A 23,494-nucleotide genomic window follows, 5' to 3' on the forward strand; every position below is an offset into this window, starting at 1 on the left:
AAATGAAGGGGTGTCACCTCAGCAGCTGCCCAGTGACAGCATGTGAAGACTTGCTGCTACAGGCCACAGAAGGATGAAGATCCTGGTCCATGAGGTCCACACAAGCATCTGCTTGCTTGGGCTGTTGCTCTGTGGGGTCCAACACAGAAAAATGGTGGGTGGTGCGCACTAGCAACACTGAGGCTGGTCAGGCTAAGGTACAACGTGGCTACACCGTCTAAGAGGATCTTCGAATCAGTGAGGGAGAAGACCGTTTGCCTTATTAAGACTTCTTCAGGCCTTTCCGGTTAGCAGAGGAAGATTCAACTGGTGATTGGCTGGAGGGACATAGGAAGTCTTTACAGGTGTGGTTTTTTTTTTTTTTTTTTTGTGGTTTTAGGGCGCACAACTTCAATGGTCATTAGCGCCCTGACTACTCTAAGAATGCACCGTGAGGCACAAGTTGACCACAACAACTAAAAGGGAAAACACGATAAAAGACAGACTGACAGGCATAGGATTAAAAAACAGCATCATCAAATGTCCTTAGCGAGGTTTGTCAAATTGATAAAACGAAGAACACGAGCAGCTGCTCGTGGGTCATCCGCTAAAATGGCATCGAAAGTATGTGGCAGGTTAAGATCGAGGCGCAGTGTGTTAAGATCTGGACAGGACATTAAAATGTGTCTAACCGTCAGCAAGTGCCCACATGGGCAGAACGGCGCCGGCGCAGCCGTCAGCAGATGGCGATGGCTGAACCGGCAGTGTCCAATTCTTAACCGGGCTAAAACGACCTCCTCCCGCCGAGAAGGGCGTGAGGAGGACGTCCAAGCCATGGGAAGAGGTTTTAAGGCCCGAAGCTTGTTGTCGGTAAGTGCAGCCCAATCGGCATGCCACAGAGATAAGATGCGCCGACAAATCACCCTGCTAAAATCGGACGAAGGGACACAACAAGAAGCTGTCCGAGGCTGGAGGACCGCAGCCTTGGCCGCGGCATCTGCAGCTTCATTCCCAGGGATACCGACATGGCCAGGAACCCACATAAAGCTAACTGGAGAACCGACGTCCACCAGCTGCTGAAGAGAGCGTTGGATCCTGTGTACGAAAGGGTGAACCGGGTACGAATCACTGAGGCTCTGGATGGCGCTCAGGGAATCTGAGCAGATGACATAAGCAGAATGTCGGTGGTGGCAGATGTAAAGAACAGCCTGGTAGAGGGCAAAGAGCTCAGCTGTGAAGACCGAACAATGGCCATGGAGCCGGTATTTGAAACTTTGTGCCTCGACAATCAATAAAGGAACACCCGACCCCGTCATTGGTCTTAGAGCCATCTGTATAAATGAAAGTCATGTCGATGAACTTCGAACGAAGTTCCAAAAAACGGGAGTGGTAGACCGAACCGGGAGTGACCTCTTTTGGGAGCGAGCTGAGGTCAAGGTGAACGCGGACCTGAGCCTGGAGCCAAGGTGGCGTGCGGCTCTCGCCCACTCGAAAGGTTGCAGGGAGGGAAAAAGTAAGGTGTTGAAGGAGGCAACGAAAGCGAACGCCAGAGGGTAGCAGGGCAGAGACATACAACCCGTATTGACGGTCAAGAGAGTCGTCAAAAAAGGAACGATAAGACGGATGGTCGGGCATTGACAGTAGCCGACAGGCATACCGACAAAGCAGTATATCGCGCCGGTAGGTGAGTGGCAATTCGCCAGCGTCAGCATGAAGACTCTCTACGGGACTGGTATAAAATGCTCCGATCGCAAGTCGTAAACCCCGATGTTGTATGGAGTTGAGGCGGCGTAAGATGGATGGCCGTGCAGAGGAGTATACGAAGCTCCCATAATCCAGCTTGGAGCGGACGATCGACCGATATAGACGAAGTAGGACGGTTCGATCCGCTCCCCACGACAGACCACTGAGAACACGGAGGACATTTAAAGAACGGGTACAACGGGCGGCCAAATATGACACATGTGGAGACCAGCTAAGTTTCCTGTCAAATGTAAGGCCTAAAAATTTGGTTGTCTCCACGATTGGGAGAGCAACGGGACCGAGTCTTAAGGACGGTGGGAGAAACTCTTTGTATCGCCAGAAGTTAATACAGACCGTCTTCTCGGCAGAAAAACGGAAGCCATTGGCGACACTCCAGGAGTAAAGACGGTCAAGAGAACGCTGAAGACAGCACTCCAGGACACGTGTACACTGCGCGCTGCAATAGATGGTAAAATCGTCCACGAAAAGGGAGCCTGATACATCAGCTGGGAGGCAATCCATTATTGGATTGATCGCGATGGCGAAGAGAGCGACGCTCAAAACTGAGCCCTGTGGCACCCCATTCTCCTGGCGAAAGGTGTCGGACAGGACAGAACCCACACGTACCCTGAACTGTCGATCCATTAAAAAGGAACGAATAAAAAGAGGGAGGCGACCGCGAAGGCCCCATGTATGCATGGTGCGGAGGATGCCCGCCTTCCAACAGGTGTCGTAAGCCTTCTCCAAATCAAAGAACACAGCCGCGGTCGGGCACTTCCGCAAGAAGTTATTCATAATGAAGGTCGACAAGGTAACCAGATGGTCAACAGCAGAGCGGCGCCTACGAAATCCACATTGTACATTGGTAAGTAGGCGTCGAGACTCGAGCAGCCAAACCAATCGAGAGTTAACCATTCGCTCCATCACTTTACAGACACAGCTGGTAAGCGAGATAGGTCGATAACTGGAAGGCAAGTGCTTGTCCTTCCCCGGCTTAGGAATCGGGACAACAATAGACTCGCGCCAGCATGCGGGAACATGTCCCTCAATCCAGATGCGATTGTATGTACGAAGAAGAAAACCTTTACCCGCAGGAGAAAGGTTCTTCAGCATCTGAATATGAATAGAATCTGGCCCTGGAGCAGAGGACCGTGATCGGCCAAGTGCGTTTTCGAGTTCCCGCATGGTGAATGGGGCATTATAACTTTCACAATTCGAGGAGCGGAAGTTAAGTGGCCTAGCCTCCTCTGCCTGTTTGCGGGGGAGGAAGGCAGGGTGGTAATGAGCGGAGCTCGAAACCTCCGCGAAAAAGCGGCCGAAGGCATTGGAGACAGCCTCAGGGGCCACAAGGACGTCATTCGCGACCTTCAAGCCAGAAACTGGTGAGTGGACCTTAGTGCCAGATAGCCGGCGCAGGCTACCCCAGACAACAGAAGAAGGAGTAAAACTGTTGAAGGTGCTTGTGAAAGCAGCCCAGCTGGCTTTCTTGCTTTCTTTGATAATACGACGACACTGAGCACGTAATCGTTTATAATTGATACAATTCGCCACTGTAGGGTGGCGTTTAAAGGTGCGTAAAGCGTCTCTACATGCTGCGATCCACCAGGGGACCGGTATGCGACGTGGAGAAGTAGTGTGAGGGATGGAATATTCAGCAGCAGTGAGAATGACTTCCGTGAGCCGTGAGGTGTGCGACCTGACTATCGCAGCTTGTGAAGGTTTGATCCTGAAAGGTCGCCCTGGAAGAGAAGAGCCCCCAGTCTGCCTTGGAGATGGTCCAATTAGAGAAGCACGGAGAGGGGGTATGCTGCAGGAGATGGATAACACACGGGAAGTGGTCGCTCGAATATGTATCAGAAAGTGCATACCACTCAAACCGGCGTGCAAGTTGGGGAGTACATATAGAGAGGTCTAAATGGGAATAGGTGTGAGATGTGTCCGAAAGAAAAGTAGGGGCGCCAGTATTGAGGCAGACAAGATCGAGCTGGTTGAAAAGGTCTGCTAACAAGGAGCCCCTCGGGCAGGATGCTGGAGAGCCCCAAAGGGGATGGTGGGCATTGAAGTCTCCAGTTAACAAAAATGGTGCAGGTAGCTGAGCAATAAGTTGCATCACGTCTGCCCTGGTAACGGCAGATGACGATGGAGTGTAAACGGTACAAAAGGAAAACGTAAAAGTGGGGAGAGTAATGCGGATGGCAACTGCCTGCAGGCCGGTGTGCAACGTGATGGGATCGTAGTAAATATCATCCCGGACCAGCAACATAACCCTTCCATGAGCTGGGATACCTACCACAGGGGGTAGGTCAAAACGCACAGAGGTGTAGTGTGCCAAGGCAATTTGATCGCATGGGCGTAGCTTCGTTTCCTGGAGGGCTACGACAAGCGGACGGTGCAAGCGGAGCAGCAACTTCAAGTCCTCTCGGTTGGAGCGAATGCTGCGAATATTCCAGTGAATAAGTGCCATCGTAAGAAAAGAAAGATGAGAGAAGTGGTCACCTCGAAGGCCGCTTAGGGCCTGGCTTCGAGCGAGCACTGCCGCCGCTATCAGTAGGCGGACAGTCATCGTCCATTGGGTCTATAGGGTCATCGGCCATCTCGGGAGGATGGCCGGGAGTTTGAGCTTCCTCCGCCAGTGAACGGCCAGATGTACGGCGACCAGCGGTGCGGCCAGGCGAAACGGATGACGGCCTGGGGCGGCAGCCGCTGGGTGGCGCAAGAGAAGAAACGCGCCGTGGCGGGGAAGGAGAACTGTGCTTCCTATGCGCCTTTTTGGAAGGACGTGTAGTGGAAGTACCGGTCGAAGGCTGTGAGGTCGAGGTACGGAGGAAGTCTGCACGGGATGGTTCCTTCTTGAAGGCCCGTGCATCTGACTTCGGTGTCTTCGTCTTAGCAGAAGCTGAAGAAGGTGCTCGTGTCTGTGGGGTGATGGGAGGAAGAGGAGACGTCGACCGCGCGATCTTAGCACTGGCCGAACGGACGACCGTGGTGCTGAAGGTCAGATCGCATGTCTGGGTTGCTACCTCCCGGGAAGTCCGAGGAGAGGTGAGGACAGTACTGTATTTCCCCGCTGGGAGCAGCGTGGGCTTCCTACTAGCCAATAGCTTGCGAGCAGCCGAGGTGGACACTTTCTCTTTGACCCGAATTTCCTGGATACAGCGTTCTTCCTTATAGACAGGACAGTCGCGGGAGGATGCTGCATGGTCACCCTGACAGTTCACACAACGAGGAGACGGAGGTGGACAGTCACCCTCATGGGCATCCCTGCCACAAGTGACACATTTAGCCGCATTGGAACAAGACTGTCGAGTGTGATTGAAACGCTGACACTGGTAGCAGCGCGTAGGTGTCGGGATATAGGGGCGAACAGAAATAACCTCGTAGCCCGCCTTGATGCGCGATGGCAGCTTAACACTATCGAAGGTCAAGAAAATTGTCCGGGTCGGTACAAGGTCATTGTTGACCTTTTTCATGACCCTACGGACAGCCGTCACGCCCTGCTCAGCGAGGAATGATTGAAGCTCCTCGTCAGTCAATCCGTCAAGGGAGCCAGTATAGACCACACCACGAGACGAATTCAAAGTTCGGTGGGCCTCCACCCGGACAGGGAACGTGTACAGGAGGGTGGCCCGAAGCAGTTTTTGTGCCTGAAAGGCATTCTCAGTTTCTAGTAATAAGGTGCCGTTACGCAACCTGGTACAGGATTTGACAGATCCGGCTATGGCATCTACGCCCTTCTGAATAACGAAAGGGTTGACAGAGGAAAAATCCTTTCCGTCCTCAGTTCGAGAAACTACGAGGAACTGTGGGGCAGGCGGTAGTACTTTTGTCACTGTTGGCTGGTCACGTTTCCGTTTTTGGGTCGAAGTCGAAAGAGATGGAGTAGAATCCATTGCGGAGGAATCCCCCATGATTGCCAGCGTCTCCGATGGCGCGCTCCTTCCTTGTGGGGACCCTCTCAGAGGGCACTCCCGCCTTAGGTGAATGTTTACACCTCAGGTCACACCTCCCGAGAAACAGACGGAGGGACCAATCGGCATGGTCAGAAGGTATCAGCTCAGGCAATCACCCCTCCCCGGGCCTGGCCTTTACCAGGGGGTACGCGCGTGCCTTACATGTCTACCCAGGGCGGGGACTTACGCGTTACCCCGTCACCGGCTACGCGTGCGAACGCGTGGGTCGGCCTTCAGGCACGCACAGGGAGGAAGGAAGAAGAGGAAAAAGAAGAGAGAGGGAGAAAGAGGACAGACTGTCTCAAATGCCGAGGCGGAGACCAGAGAAGGCAAGGAGAAGAAGGCAATGAGAAAGCAAGGGGAAGAAGGCAATAAGAAGGCAATGAGAAGGCAAGGAGAAAAAGGCAATGACAAGGCAAGGAGAAGGCAAGGGAAAGAGTAAGGAAGATAGTGAGGTGGAGAAGAGCAAAGAAAGGAACCAACAAAAGGAAGGAAGAAACGAGAAGTGAAAAAACCAAAAGGACCACGATGATAGGTCGTGGAACCGTCCGTCTCCGGACGCAGGCGCGAACTACCCCCGTGAGGGGCATGGACTCCTTTTAGTCGCCTCTTACGACAGGCAGGAATACCGCGGGCCTATTCTAATCCCCGGACCCGCAGGGGGAACAGGTGTGTTATTTCGTCCTCTCCACCCTACCGGTTGTGTAGCTGGTGGCTTCGCCCCTTGAGGCGAGATTTCATGACTTCAGAGCTGAATTTGAGGTCACACGTCTGCATAGTCATGTCCTTCATGGAGCGAGAGGTAACAAGAACAGAACTAAGTGCCAGATGGGAGAACACAGGGTTTGTGATTAGCCAATAACTTGCAAGCAGCTGGGTAAGGCACTTTTTCCTTTACCCAGATTTCCTGGAACAATCCCGAGAGGCAGCATGGCTGCCACTGCAGTTGATACAGCAGGGAAAAGGGACAGGCAATCACCCTCATGCGTATCCTTACCACAAGTTACATATTTGGCTGGGTGTCGACAAGATGTTCTAGTGTAGTTGAAGCAATGACACTGGGAGCAGAGCATCAAGTTTGGAATGTACAGTCTGACAATGGTAATTTCATGGCCTGCTTTGATCTTTGACAGAAGCACCTTCTATCAAAGGTGAGAAAAATGAGTGCAGGTGAGCACTAAGAAAGAATCTACATTTTTCATCACCCGATGGACAGCAATGACACCCTGATCAGAGAGGTAAGATTGGATTTTGGCCTTAGTCAGACCATTGAGCAGCCTAGTGTAAATAATATCACAGGAAAAATTCAGAGTTCTATGGGCCTTGACACAAAGAGGATAGCGGTAGAGAAGCGAGGTGGCACGCAGTAGTGCTTAATAATTAGAAGTAGTCTCCAGAAGCAAAGTACCATTCTGTAAATGAGAGCAGGATTTCAGACGGCTGGCAATGGCATCAACACCTTTCTGAATAATAAACAGATTTACCGTTGTGAAGGACTGACCGTCCTCATTACTTGAAACCATGAGGAACCGGGCTGCAGCTAGGAGGGTCTTTGAATCGTTAGCCTCATTCTGTTTACATTTCATAGACGCTGATTGTGAAGATGATTGGCTGATTGAGAGAAAATTCCCCATGACCGCCAGCATCTCCAATGGTGCGCTCCTTCCAACTGGGGGCCCCTTCACAAGGAGGCACACCTGCCTTAGGTGATGGTTCACACCTCATGTCACATCTCAAACACCTGACAGAGGGACCACTCAGCAATTTGGGAAGGTAGCAGCTCTGGCAATCATCCCTCCCTGGGTGTGGCCTGTACCAGGTGGTACAAGTGAACCCTACCTGTCGATCCGGGGCTGGGCGTTACCCAGTCACCTGTTGTGCGTCAGACACGTGGGAAGGCATCAGGAGCACATAGGGAGGAAGAAGAAAAAGAGGAAACTCGAACACCGAAGCGGAGGAACATGGAAGAAGGGAAACAAAGAAAGTAAAGGGGAACGAAAAATAGTGGTGAGACAATTCTTATGTCAGTGACAATGTGGAACTTTCCCAAAAACACCCCAGACATGTTCCCACGGGACGGGAAAAAGAATAGCAAGAGGATACAGATGCATTGTGGAAGGGAAAAGATGCTGCAAAGGCAGGGGCCCCCTTGGTAGCCACACATGAACCCACCAAATGGTGGTGAGTCCCTTGGGGGCGGTATCAATATGTGGATGACACTTTTGTGATATGGGATCATGGTGAAGAGGAACTGAATGGTTTCTTGATGTGTTTAAATATTATTAATCCAAAGATACAATTTGCTATGGAGACAGATTAAAGGTTAGCTAATTTTTTTGGATTTTCAGTAATCAAACATAAAGATGGGACTTTACGTCATGAAGATACACATACCAATCATTACCTTCATAAGGATTCCAATCATCCCACACAGAAGAGAGGAGTCATTAGAACATTGATGGACAGGGCTAGTAAAATTTGTGAGCCAGTTTATTTGCAAGAGGAACTAAATCATTCATGAACAACTTTTACAAAAAATGGATATGCTGATAATGGGATAGAGCACTTCATCCCAGAAGAAAAGTATCCAAAAACATGCAGCAGCAGCAGCAGCAATCTTTAGATCCAGCAAGATGATCAGTGAATGTTTAAGATCGGAGAAAGATGCAAGACACCCTTTAGCAGCCCCTGGGGTGTATAAAATTCCACGCAGTAATGTTAAGGTTCACATTGGGACAACGAAAAGCAGTGATAATACCCACTTAACCAAACACGCAAGGAACTGTCATCGGGGACACACTGACATATCGGCTATAGCCCAACATTTTTTGAAGACTGAAATAAAATTTAGGGAGACAAGTGTGCAAAGACATCGCATTATTATGCATGTATATACAGAGAAGCCATAGAGATTTATAAACACCACAATAATTTTAACAGTAAAGAAGGAGGCTTAAAGTTACATAAGATATGGTGGTAGACTTTGTACCAACAATGTGACTACCACCTTTGATTGAGAGTAATGACAGTTTTACTGTCGACAGCACGTTACGAGTAGTAGCAGCATCCTCTACGCACACACTATAAATGGGACCTCGACAGCCCAGCAGCCAGTAGTTGACTCACCCTGGAAGATGTCGCCACAACTGGCAACGAAAAGTCAGGAGAAAGAATTTTTACTATTCAACCATGGCCTCATTAAAATACTTTTTTTCACTGAAGGGAAGACATTTTACCAGCAAAGTTAATGTTTATTTACTGGCTGAGTAGTTTCGGGCTGTGCCCATTTCCACAAACCACATATTTGTATTTAAGGTGGCATTGGTGTTTTAAATTCTATTTATGTCATCACATCTAGATGTATCTCATTTCTGTTTTACAAGTTGTCATACAGGTAGTTACACTTTACAGAATTATGTTAGTTTATTTGCATAATATATGTTTTTCTTAAATGTGGTATATTCACTGGCCAGCATGATTTGGTCCATGTGATCGTATACATAGTAGAAAATTTGTCAGTATGGCAAAATTATAGTAACACCTATGACAAATAATCCAGTGTGACAGTGTAATCCAATGAAAGAAAAAATTCTCCATTGTGTATACAATAATGTTTCACATGGATCACACCATGCTGGATAATGAAGGTACCACAATTAAGAAAAACATATATTATTCACATAAATTAACATAATACTACAAAGTGTAACTACATTTGCGACATGTTTTAACACAGACCTCAGAAATGTCTAAGTGTGATGACAAATAGAGCTGGCCACATCAACCTAATCCAAAATGCAAATGGTTGTAAAAATGGGCAAAGCCCGAAACTAATCAGCCAGTTAATAAACAGCAGCTTTGGTGTTAAAGTGTCTTTCCTTCATTATCTGAGAACTACAAGACATTTATACTTTTTCCACTCTTTACCAAACTACTTCACTCAGTAACAGATCTTTCCAAAGCTGCGTATGGCATCTAGTTTGTTATGTATAAGATTCTGAAAAATCTTTTAAAAAAATTGTATCACTGTTTAATAAATCTTAATAGTTATGAAGTTTTAAGGTTACCTCCTGTTAAAGTCACAGTAAAATTCTGAAATGCATGTGCAGTACGTATCTATACAGCGTCACTTAATGAACCTCTTTACTACTTTAACCACTTATTATACAGCATGTATAACTAAATATTACATTCATTTATTGCAGCAATAGCTAACTGGAAAGTGGCTCAGTGTAGGAAGCAATGAAGTGGAAGCTATGGCAGGTTCCCATGATGTATGGTGGAAGCAGCAGTCCAGCATATAAGCTGTCAGGTGTCAACTTGTGTAAATGAAACCATTTAATAATAGAGTTATCTTTCTTACAGCAGTTTGGACATGAAAACAAGTCTCTTCTACAGCTCAGTTACGGGGGTTCTGGAGTGTGGTGGTTACAAAACCTTGCAATTAGCCTGAAGAAGTTTTTTCGCCAATCTGGCTTCTACTGTACATAAAAAAACCTTTGCATTCAGAAGTAATTGAGGAGCCTATTGTACAAACATCACAAAATCATAGCTAACAAATTTTAAAAGTGTCAAATGCACTAATTTAGTACAGTTATATTTTTATTGCAGCACAGCTATGTGTGTAATGATGGCGTTCTCTTGGGGAAAACATTTTGGGCACAGGTTATTCACAATATTGTCATGAGGAAAAATCTAGTACTCAGGATATCAGAGCATAGAATATTTGATCCTTCTATTGGGAAGGTAGGTTATACAATTTAAAAAGCGAAATGGATATTTTGAAGTTAGATATCTTGGGAACTTCACTGCAGTGGTGACAAAGAACAGGACTTCTGGTGTGGTGAGTACAGGGTCATAAACACACGATGAAATAGGATTAATGTAAGGTCTAACACTTAATAAGAAAATGAGAATACAGGCCAAGTACTAGAAACAGTACACAAATGCATTATTGTATCTAGGAGAGATACGAAGTCGACATCCACCACAGTGGTACAAGTTTACATACCTACTAGTTCTGCAGATGATATTTAAGGAAATTAGACGAAGTAAATTATTCAGATCATTCAGTGAGGCAAAAATTTAGTTGTGATGAGGATTGGCATTTGACAACAGAAACAGAAAAAGGAAAAAAATAGGATGATATGAACTGGGAGTAAGGAATGGAAGGGGAAACAGTTTGGTAGAATTCTGGACAGAGCATACCATTCTGTATAAGAATCATGACAGCAGGTTGTAACATGGGAAAGACATGGAAACACTGGAAACTTTCAAACTGGTTACATATTGCAAGACAGATTGCAAAACGAAATTTCTAACAATGAAACATTTACAGGGGCAGATATGGAGTTCCCATAATTTGTTAGTCCTGTAATGAAGACTAAAGCTGAAGAAATTGCAGAAAGGTAGAAAATTAAGGGGATGTGAGCTGGATAAAATTTACAGAACTGGCAGTTGAAGCTGACTGCAAAGTGATTCTGCTGCCTCCAACATACACTGCACATAAGGACCACAAAGGTAAGATAAGAGAAATTTAGGCTCATATGGAGGCATATTGACACCCATTTTTCCTTTGCTCTACTAATGAGCAGTTTTGTTTTGTGGCACAAGAAAGACCATAAACACCATATCAGAACTGTAGAACTGAAGACAAAAAAGGAGTTCGAAACGACAACCTGTTAAGCTGAATCGATGGAAGGGAAGGCAGTTATATATGGGACAGAGAAAGGTCTATAAAATAAGCTATAGAGAAATGGAGGTGCTGAACTAAAGATTAAGTGTCCTTCGCCACACTGCTACAATGAATAAAAAGTAAAACGCAGTCGACAGCCCACATTTCATTCACTAAAACGGGTGATAACTCATATGGCAAACACAAATGAGAACGTAATTGGATAAAGAAGGGCATTCCGTCAGGAAATGGGGAACTGTCACAGATTGAAAGCAATGAGCACAAAGGGATGGGGAGCACCCTTTAACAAATTGTCATGGCTAAAAAGACGGTGCCCAATATGCAACCTAGCTAAAAATGATCCCCTCACAGCGAGAAGAGGTTGTACAAGCCACTGGGAGAGGCTGAAGTCCCCAGAGCTTGTTCCCATGAAGCGAAAGATAAGGTGATGCGAAGATGACACCATATGTTGACAGACAGTAACAAAGAGATCAGAGGGAATGGAAGAACTAGCTGGCCAAAGTATGAGCACTGCAGCCTTGAAAGAAGTGTCAGTGGCCTCGTTTCCTGTCAGACCAATGTGACCAGGAACCCACAAACATCAAAAGTGTCCCTAACAAGAGTGAGCACATGACAGCTTTCCTGGACCTGTTGTACTGCAGGATGGACGGTGTACAGCAAAGAGGCTTTGAAAAGCACAGAGTTTGAGCAGATGACACAACTGAAAGGCCTGTGTCACTGGATGTACTTAATGGTCCAATATAAAGCGAAGAGCTCTGCTCTAAGCAGTGATCTGGAAGCCGATACTGAAAAATGTCGGCACCAATGACTAAGGCCCACCAGACACCATGGTCAGTCCGAGAGCTATCAGTGTACACGAAGGTACTGTCGCGAAGTTCCGTGCGAAGTTCGTGAAACTGATGGCAATAGATCAAGGTTGGAGTAGTGTTCTTAGGAAGCGAATGAACACCTAGGTGAATACAGGCCACTGCATGAAGCCAAAGTGGTGAAGGATTACACCCATTGGGAAAGTGGAACGCAGTGAAGTTAAGCTGCTGGAGAAAGAGCCAAAAGCGAACTCCAGGAGGTAACAGAAGGGGGACCTGCCCCATACTGGCATGAACGGCCAGGCATGGCAGACAAACAGCATGCATATCTGCTGAGGAGAAAGTTATGGTGGCAGCTTCTACATACAGATACTCAATCAGGTTGCGTAAAAGGTGCCAGTGGCTAAACGATGGTTGTCTGGTTTCAAACTGACAAGGGACCAATACAAACAGAGGGAAGTGACCTGATCTGTTCCTCAGTAAGTACCACTGAGGACACACAGGAAACTGATGGACTGCATACAGCACGCGGCCAGATAGGACATGTGGGTGGACCAGGAAAGTTTCCTATAGAGCATGAGCCCCAGGACTTTCATAGTTCCAATGAACAGAGGACCAACAGACCCAAGATTTAGAGATGGTGGAAGAACCCAATTGCATTCAGCAGAAAGTCATAGAAACAGGTTTTTCAGTGGAAAAACGAAAGCCATTGTGGATGCTCCATGAGTAAAGATGATAAAAACATCATTTAAGACACCGCTCGAGGAGCTGAGTCTGTAGAGAACTGCAATAGATCGCAAAATTGTCAACAAAAATGGAGCCGGAGAAGCCTGGCGGGAGACAGGCTATTATGGGATTAATGGAGATAGCAAAGAGGAAGACACTCAGAGCGGAGCCCTGAGGCACACCATTTTCCTGGGTAAAGGTATCCGACAAGGGAGAACCCACACGTACCTTGAAAACTCTGTCTTTTCAAAACTCCTGAAGGAAACGGGGCATGCGGCCACAGAAGCCCCACGTGTAAAGTACAGAGGACACCAGTCCTCCAGCAGGTGTCTTATGCTTTCTCAAAATTGAAAAAATGGCCGCAATCTGGTATTTATCCAGAAAACCATCCATGGCATGGACGGACAAAACGACAAGAACTGCAGACTAGCACACACTAAATCCACACTGAGCAGTAGTTAGTTGTGAGACTCAAGCCACTACACCAATCGGGCATAAATCCTACACTCCGTAACCTTGCAAACACAGCTGGTTAGAGAAATGGGGCGGTAGTTGGAATGAAAACATTTGTCCTTACCAGGCTTAGATAGGGGTATGACAGTGGCTTAATGCCAGCATCTGGAAAACGTGCCCTCTGCGCAGATGTGATTGTATGTATGAAGAAGGAAGTGCTTGCCCTTCGTAGAAAGGTGCTGCAACATCTGAATGTTAACATTATTCGGCCCAGAGGCAAAGGATCATGATGAAGTGAGAGCACGATCTAGCTGCTCCATAGTAAAAGCGGCATTGTAGCACTCATGATTCTGTGAAGAAGAGAGTATCACTCTAGCTGCTTCCACTCATCTCCAATGGAGGAGTTAGTGCGATAGTGGGTGGAGCTCAAGATCTCTACAAAACAGCAGCCCAAGTCTATGGAGATAGGAACAGGGTCCACTATGACATCTGTTATGATCAGACCAGAAATTGGGGAAAGGACCTTGGTCCCAGACAGTCTTATGGAAATAGGTGTGCATAGAGTGAAACCAATGCGGGTGGTCCTCTATTAAGGCAGATTAGGTTAAGTTGATTGAAGTCAGCCAAGAGGGAACCACTCTGACACGTTCAGTGAGAACGACAAAGGGAATAGTGTGCATTGAAGTCACCAAGCAATAGAAAAGTGAGGGAGAGTTGTTCAATAAGCTGCAGGAGGTCTGCCCTGGTGACAGCAAATGACGGAGGGATGTAAACAGTACAATGGGAAAAGGTCACGGTAGGAACAAAATTGTGGACTGCAACAACTTGAAGCCAGGTAGTCAGTGTGTGTGTGTGTGTGTGTGTGTGTGTGTGTGTGTGTGTGTGTGTGTGTGTGTGTGTCACAGTGGACCAGGAAGAAATGTGAGCACTGAAAGCGGTCATGAGTATGCAATTTTGTTTCCTGGAGGCAGAAAACAACCAGACACTGCTATTCTACGAGTAGCCATACGCCCTCTCTTAGGTCAAAGGCCATGAATGTTCCATTGGAGGGAGTCATGACAAGGAAAGAGGAAGATGGAAAAAATGCAGGGGTGTCACCTCAGTGGTTGCCAAGTGCCAGCCCTTGAAGACTCACTGCTACAGGGCAGAGGCTGGAGGATCCTCCTCCATGAGATCTACAGAAGTGTCAGCATTCTTCTGTCTGCAGAGTCCACAGCAGAAACACAGTTGGCAGTGTGCACCGGTGACACCGAGTTTGGCTGTGCACCGATGACACCGAGTTTGGCAGGGCAAGGGTCTCATGTGGTGACACTAAGAGGATCTCCGAGTTGGTGATGGAGAAGACCTTTGTAAAACACTTCTTGGAGCCTTTCCAGTTGACAGAAGAAGACTCTGATGTTTGTTGGCTGAAGGAATGTAGGAAGTCTTTGTGGGAGTATTCTTTCTATCTTTTCCACCCTGCTGGTTGTGTAGCACGTGGCTTCATCCCATGAGGCAAGTCTGGTGGCTTCTGGTACAGCTGGATGAGGAGATGGGGCTGCTGCCATGACACTCAGCAATTTTACAACCGCAGTGCTGAATTTGAGGTTGCGTGTCTGCATGGCCAAGCCCTCCATGGAGCAAGATTTAACAAGAACAGTACTGTAAGTGTGACAATGATGATTGAGGTGAGGGGCACTTGACATCATGGTCACCAGCATCCTGATGGAAAGTCAGCATGCTAATCTCATGGATGGGGACAAAGGCTGTCCCAACTTGCAGAGCAGTTTATATTGTATTAAAGTCTGCCTCCCTCCCTCACCAATTTAGGAATGAGGCCTAACAGTTCACAAAATTTCACCACCCTTGGAAAAGTGGAAACTGTATCTGCGAGGACAGTGGGCAGGTCTTCATTGAGACAGAGGGCTGCCTTAATACCAGTATATAGGAGGCACATAGCCACAATACGTGGAACTGGAAATGGCATGGCACAAACTGCACAGAATGGTGGATCCTCCTGCTGGAGGTTGAAGCCACGTATTTTAAGGGCTATGCCCGATGCACAGTATCTTAAGCAGAACCTCCTCCCAGCGGTGAAGCTGACGTGAAGTCTGCCATGCCTTTGTGGTCGATTTGAACGAATTCAGTTTTTTGTCTGTCACCTGCAACCATTCAGTCTCCCACTAACGCAGGATGCGCCTGTCAGAAAATGAGATGATGGCATGCAACGGGATGGGACATTCATAAGAGTACCACCCAACATGCTTCCTTGACAGTTTTGTCGGCCATGTCATTGTCCTGTATCCCAATGTGGCCAGATACCCAGCAAAAGATCACTACATTGCCACAATGTTGGAGCCACTCTAAGGAGTCATGGATGAGCTGAATCAGCAGGTCTACTAGATACATTTGGTGAAGTGGTTGCAGTGCACTAAGTGAGTCAGAACATAGAAGAAACCTTGTATGGTGATGCCTGTGAACCCTCTCCAGTGCAATCAGAATGCCATATAGTTCTACATCGTAATTTGTAAATTGCTCCAGAACACCCACCTTAAAAACCCTGTCAGGGAGCCTCTGAAGACATCAAGGTGCACTGCGTTCCATCCCTGGCAGTGTATTTCGATTCCCAATAGATCTACGTCCTTGAGAAAATTTATAGAATTTATCCCAAATGGCTTGGTCACATGGGGCTGATTCCTGAACAGCCATTCAAAGATGGGTTGGACCACTGAACTGAATGTCAATGACCAAGGTGACGACGAGATTTTCAGCACCTGTCGAGCCAAAGGATGTAGACTATACTGCCATAATTTAAACTTGATCAAACAAATGCCCTATAAAACTGCAGGAGGCAGGACCTGTCAGCTCCCCCTTTCCACTACGGCATTTCAAAATATTCAATGACTGGAAGCCCTTTGTTCCGAAGTCTTTCAGGTGTGCAAGCCAAGTTAAATAATAAACCCAAAAAGCACAGGTCTTGAAAACTAAAATATTGTCACCCATTGTGAGCACTGATTGGTTAAAACTTCAACAAGCACAGTTAAAATTGACATGGAGTCTTGGGTGAGAACAGAAAACCAGTTGTCCTGGCCCAGGTTTACAGCCTCGTAATGGTCAGCTGTAGCTGCCTTATCACAGGATCGGAGGGAGAGTAGAAGATTGCAAAGTTATCTAGAAAGAAAGAGCGTTTGACAGGGCTCCTGACTACAGAGGAAATGCCATTGACAGTGATGGCAAACAATGTGACACTGAGGACAATGCCTTGGGGGATCCCATTCTCTTGAATATAGCAGTCAGACTTGGCATCACCAATGCAGTATCGAAAAAGCCGGTCCTCAAGCAAGGAGGTGACAACGCATAGCATAATGGATCTCATCAGGTCCTGAACCAATGTCTCCGGCTGCAGACAAAGCCAATTCCAGTTCCCACATGGAGAACAGAAGTTTGCAGACTACTTCATTATGCGAGGAGACATTGAGCTTCCTAATATCTGCAGTCCTACAGAACACCTGAAAAGCAGGAGCTTTTCTGGATGATGTAACAGTAAAGAACTGAGCCATGTCTTCCGACACTTCCACAAAGAGCCCATTACTTGACAAGGCTGTAAGGGGATGTGTACTACCCTTGCCTGAAATCCATCTCACTGATTCCCAAACTTGCCCAGTGGAAGTGGACTAATTAATGGAAGTCTTGAATTCCCTCTTTCATTCTTTTATCACTCTGCTTGCATGCACTCTCACAGATCTGAAGGCATGAAGATTTTCTGCAGCTGGATAGTGTTTGAAGTTCCACAGAGCTGTTCATCTGGCCCTGATTGCCAATCGACACTCGTCATTCCACCAAGGAACAGGCCATCATCTGAGATTGGGGGATGGACTCTGCGGCAGCCCGTTTGATCTCACAACTGACACAGGCCACCACCTACTGTATATCATCATTTTGTTCAAAAACAGCCTGTTGACTGTACTGCAACCAATGTGCTTTTTGGTATCATCCATCTGCGTGGTTTCCTGCCAGCCACCGTCTTACTCAGCAGACTGATCCACACTGGGAAGTGATCACTAGAATGCAAACCTGTAGCTACTTCCCACTGAACTGAGTCTGCAATAGCTGGGAAACAAATACATGTCAATAGCTGAGAAAGACCCTGTAAATGTGCAGAAGTGTCATTTGATCCATATTCAGAAGGCAAATATTCTCAAAACGAACGAGTCGCTCGAATCACCCGACCCATGGAGCAAGTGGTAGCCAAGCCCCACAGCACATTGTGTGCACTTAAGTCCCCCACAAGGAGGAATGGGCATGGGAGTGCCCAGAAGAGTTCTGCCAGTGCATTGCATTCAGAGCATCATTAGGGGGAAGGTACAAAGAACATACTGTTATATTAAAGGGTGCGAGAACTTTCATGGCAATTGCTTGCATGGTCGTGGTAAGAGGGACAGGAGATGAATGAATCAGTCATTGATGAAACCAGCCATTCCACCTTGACCCCTGCCTCCAGTAGTACTTACCTTCCTGTATGGATGGTAACCACAGAGTGCAGGTGTCAGTGACTAAGATGCATTTTTTGTAAGCAGATGCGGAACAGTTTCTACTGTAGAAGCCATCGTTTAGCAGTCTTTATTATTTTCTTTCTCCCTTGGCAGCAGTGGTTTACCATGGAGGGCAGGGGAAACACTAGCCGGTTCCCATTCTCTGGTTCCTCCGATTGGAAGTCCATATCCTTAAGACCATTGCCCCTTCAGAGAGGGAGTGTCTCGCAGATCCGAAGGTTTAACTACTGCTTTCTTGGACTTTGAACTCATTTTCGAAGGATTTTTTCCTTTACTGATGACAGGAGATGGTTGCCTGTGTTGCGGGGACAGTATAGTTGGCTTCTGATGTTGGGTAATGGTATGTGGCTTAGGTGGTAAGCCCATTGCTGACAGCTTCCGTATGACTTCAGTTTCAAGTGGAGTGCTTCCTTCGCAGGTACACTGACAAGTGTATGTGCTTGTACTTTAATCTGTGGCCTGAGTGTGTGGAGGCATCACACTTAGTGATTGGCATCTTAAGAGCTGATGCAAAAGAAGTGGCAAAAACCGGCAGCTGCATGGCGTTTAAAGCTTTTTAGCTTCATAGGGTAGGCACCTCTTGACTTGCAACTCTAATTTTCCTTTTCTCGTTGTAAACCTCATACACTCTACTCCACACTGGGTGATCCCCAGAGCAGTTTACACATTTCGAAGGAAGTGTACAAGGAACTGCCTTACTTATGAGCTGAGCCTCCGTAATTGCCACACGTAGCCCTCCCATTACATCCCATAGTGGTATGGCCAAATCTGACATTTGTAGCATACCATTCGATTAGAAACAAATGGGTGAACCCTAAGATGGATACAGCCTGCCAGGATATGTTCAGGTAATTCTGTAGAACTAAACATCAGAATAAATGTTGCTGATTTTTCCAATTTGCCATTGACACTCTTCATATAGGTCTACACTTCCATGACACCCATATTTTTCCATAGATATTTGGCTTGAATTAGTAGTTTCTACTAGAAGTGTTCATTACGAACTCATCTGACACTTTTTAGAGACTCAGCAATACCTTGTGAATATAGAAAGGGGATACCTTCTCAAAGGTTCCCGTGTTCGATTGAGTCCAAAAGTGTTATGGTGCACTAATGCCTTATTACTATGATTCTGAGACTTCTTTTCAGGATGACTGACCAACCGAGCTCGAGATGCTGATGAAACAACTATCAACCCAGGCAGAGCCCTGTATTCCTGAGCAAGCCTTATACAACTGGGGAGTGGCAGGTGCCCCACAGGTTGCCCACTAGAGACTGTTCTACCTCAACAGCGTTCACCTGATAAGCACATAGCACACTTTGAGGTTGAGATTTTTTTTTTTTAGAGATGTGTACCTTCCTTGTAGTCCAGGCAGTGAAGCCAAGACCCCCAGTCTCCAAAACACACAATATTTCACTGCTGTGCTGCGCGATGGTCACTGAAGCATGCCCAGAGCTTATGGTGACAGGCCTGGCAGCACTTCCCAGTCCCCAGCTCAGGAACCCCAGGGTCATCAAGACCATACTCAGAAACAAATGCTGGGCCCCTGACGTGAGTACTGTAAGTTTGGGGAAGGCCAGACAGCGAGGTCATCGGTCTTATCGGATTCGGGAAGGATGGAGAAGGAAGTCGGCCGTGCCCTTTCAGAGGAACCATCCCAGCATTTGCCTGGAGTGATGTAGGGAAATCACTGAAAACCTAAATCAGGATGGCCAGACGCGGGGTTGAACCGTCGTCCTCCCGAATGAGAGTCCAGTGTCTAACCACTGTGCCACCTCTCTCGGTAGTACTGTAAGTGCCGGATGGTAGAATGCAGAGTGAGCTTCAAACTAAGAACATGCGAGTGACTGGGTAAGGCACTTTGTCCTTCACCCGTACCTCCTGGACAGCCCACTCATCGAGATACACAGGACAATTTCTAGAGGCGGTGGAAGAAGTGTTCTCCAAAAGCAAAGTGCCATTTTGTAAACGAGAGCAGGGTTTCACATAAGGGTCTTTGAATCTTTTGCCTCATTCCATTTATGTTTGGTAGACATTTATATTGACTCATCGTGAGAAAACCCCAATGATTGCCAGTGTGTCCGATGTCACACTCCTTCCATCTGGGGCCCTCTCAGACGGGGGCTCACTTTGAGTGACTGTTCACACGTCAGGTCACACCTTTCAAACACCTGACAGAGGGACCAATCAAGAATTTATGAAGGTAACAGCTCAGGCAACAACACCTCCCTGGGCATGGCCTTTACCAGGGGGTACGTGCAAACCTTACCTGTCAACCCAGGGCTGCAAATTACACATTACCCAGTCACCTGCCAAGTGTCAAGATGCCATGAGCTGGCCTTCAGGAGCACACAAGGAGGAGGAGGAGGAGGAGGAGGAGGAGGAGGAGGAAGACGAAGAAGAAGAAGAAGAAGAATAAGAAGAAGAACCTCAAATGCCAAAGTGGAGGAAGGGCAGGAGAAAGAACGAAAGAAGAAAAAAGGAACGAAAAACAGTGGAGAGACTGCTGTGATATCGGTGACTGAATATGCAGAACACATTTCCAACAACCTCCCAGACATATTCCCCAAGGGAAGAGAAAAATAATATCAAGAGGATGGCCATGTAGCACAGAAGGGAAAGATGCTGCAAGGGCTGGGGTCTCATGGTAGCCAAACACAAACTCACCAAAAAGTGTTGAGCCCCCTGGGGGGATTTGCGAGTGGAACAGGAAAGGAAATGACTAGTAGCAGTATGGAGTACCTCCATCATGCATCGTAAGGTGGATTGTGGAGTATTGATCTAGATGTTGATCAATACAAAGAACCAGAAACAAAGGATGCAAAGATTTTCAAAGGGACCGTTAGGTGACAAAAAGGGAACAGGAATAAAGCGCAAGACAAATGCAGCAGACATTTGAACAATGAAATAGTGAAGACAGCAAAGGATCAAATAGGCCAAAAGACAAGTCCCAGTAAAAATCCTTGGATAAGGTATTAAATTTGATTGATGAAAGAAGAAAATATAAAAATGTAGAAAAATTAAGTACACAGAAAGGATACAGACACTTAAAAAATGAGACATATATTTGCAAAAGGGCTATGATCTACAATTGGAGGATAACCTGCATGTACAGAAGTAACAAGAATAAGGAACATTATTCCCACAAAAAAAATTAAAGAGAACTATTGAAAAAAGAGAAGCATCTTAATTAACACCAAGAGCACAGATGTGTTTTGTTTGAAATATTACTCATGGAGTTACATTTAATATCCTTCCACCAATAACAACAGAAACCAATCATTTCATTCCATGTAATGCACGAATCAGTCTAAAAACATGACACCTGGTCCCTGGATAGATGAACACAAGCAAGCCCACTTAAAGTTGCATACAGATAAAGTGAATCTCAGTGCCAAATGCAACAATATAAAACAGTCCAAGAAGGTACTGATTAACAAATAATTACTACTGCTTTCCTTGATTGCAGAAACATAATTTAAAGTTTTAAAGAAGTGCGTAGTGTCTGTTCCCTTGAAAGAACAGACAATACACGGATTCCATCATTGTGAAACACTATACGTAAATGAAAGGGGGATCACTGCTGCCCGCTGCAGTGGGATATTAAGCGGAATCGGTGGTGATGAGCAAAAACATGTACTGGGCCAAGATTCCAGTCCAGTATACATTTTCACTCGTCGCCGCTGATTCCACTTAACATCCCACTGCAGCTGACAGCAGTGATCCCCTTCCATTTACAGTTTAATGTGTTATCAGATACAAATTGTCAGTGCCACATTATCTATGACAAGCCATTAACTGGCTTTATAATTAATAGAAATTTTTTGCAGTTAAGAATCTAAGCTTGAATTTTATGTAATAACCATTTTGTGCCTTCTCCCAAAAAACGCAGAGCACACAAGAGTCATCATCTGAAAGAATATTCATCACCTGATAGCTATTTCAAAATTCTGTTACTACTACGCAATACAGAATGTCTGTGCCATATTATTATGTGGCAGAATATTATTAACATTAGAGTTTACAAAGAAATGACATGTTGATACCACATAAAACCTTTGTACAGAATCCATTTGACATCATCTTGCGGACATCTTAAATTCAATTTTAGCATTACTCTCATGAACAGGCATGGTTACTAAAAAAATATAATGAAAGAATTTCTAAGGTGAGCACCGGATAACAAACAGTGACTATCTCAGAAAAATGATAACCAAAAGCTGTGAAAAAAATGATCTATCAGTTCAATAAGACAGATTTGCAAAATGTTAACATGAATTATTTACAGACAAATGGAAAAACTGGTAGAAGCCTGCAGCAGTAAAAAACAGTGAGCAAAAGGCTATTTACAATTTGTACAGAAACTAGACGGCAGTAATAAAGAGTTGAGGGGCATACAAGGGAAGCAGTGGTTGAGAAGGGAGTGAGACAGGGTTGTAGCCTGTCCTTTATGTTTTTCAATCTGTATATTGAGCAAGCACTAAAGGAAACAAAGAAAAAAATTTGGAGTAGAAATTAAAATCCACAGAGAAGAAAGCCTTTGAGGTTTGCTGATGACATTGTTCAGATGATCATCATCAAAGGCAGAATCAGGATAATGGAATGTAGCTGAATTAAATCAAGTGACACTCACAGAATTAGATTAGGAAATGAGTAGTAGATGAGTTTTGCTATTTGGGGAGCAAAATAACTGATGATGGTCGAAGTAGAGAGGATATAAAATGTAGACTGGCAATGGCAAGGAAGGCATTTCTGAAGAGATTTGTTAACATTGAGTAGAGATTGAGTGTCAGGAAGCCTTTTCTGAAAGTATTCGTATGGAGTGTAGCCATGTATGGAATTTCGACATGGATGATAAATAGCTTAGACAAGAAGAGAATAGAAGCTTTCGATATGTGGTGCTACAGAAGGATGAAGATTAGATGGGTAGATCATATAACTAATGAGGAGGTACTTAACAGAATTGGGGAGAAGAGGAATTTGTGGCAGAACTTGACTAGAAGAAGGGATCGGTTGGTAGGACACATTCTGTGGCATCAAGGGAATCTAATTTAGTACTGGAGGGAAGCGTGCAGGATAAAAATTTACAGGGAGACCAAGAGATGAGTACACTAGGACATATGCTGCAGTAGTTACTTGGAGATAAAGACACTTGCACAGATTAGAGTAGCATGGAGAGCAGCACTAAACCAGTCTCTTGGCTGAATACCACCACCACCACCACCACCACCACCACAAAAAACTGTACTGCCTGAAGACTGCTGATCAACACACTAAGCAATTCTGATCCAACAATATCACAGTAACTACCTGGTAACATAGTTTATAAAATGTAAAAAATTTCATTCACTTACAGGCTGCCCAATATGAAACGTTGCTGGCATTCTACGCAGAATAGCTCTATCTAAATCTTCAGGCCTATTTGTGGCTCCCATTACAATAACTGTGCAGTCTGGATTTGTTATGAGGCCATCCCATAAGGACATAAACTGCGCTTTCATCATGGCTGTAGCTTCATGGTCATTGGTGTTACGACTTCTCAGAAATGAATCTGGGAAAGAAAACTCAATCTGTTCAAAATATCCATATAAGAATTGTTCAAGGTAACT

General features: G+C 45.9%; 1 protein-coding gene across 1 annotated transcript in view; it reads right to left on the reverse strand.

Moving 5' to 3' along the window:
• Positions 1-23,494, reverse strand: part of LOC126456918 (outer mitochondrial transmembrane helix translocase) — a 93,706-nt gene that overhangs the window by 8,181 nt on the left and 62,031 nt on the right. Inside the window, exon 5 of the mRNA XM_050092853.1 lies at positions 23,240-23,436. Within this exon, the coding sequence (XP_049948810.1) occupies positions 23,240-23,436 (197 nt within the window). The remainder of the gene's footprint in view (positions 1-23,239; positions 23,437-23,494) is intronic.

Source organism: Schistocerca serialis, chromosome 2 (genome assembly GCF_023864345.2).
Source record: "Schistocerca serialis cubense isolate TAMUIC-IGC-003099 chromosome 2, iqSchSeri2.2, whole genome shotgun sequence".
Taxonomy (NCBI): domain Eukaryota; kingdom Metazoa; phylum Arthropoda; class Insecta; order Orthoptera; family Acrididae; genus Schistocerca; species Schistocerca serialis.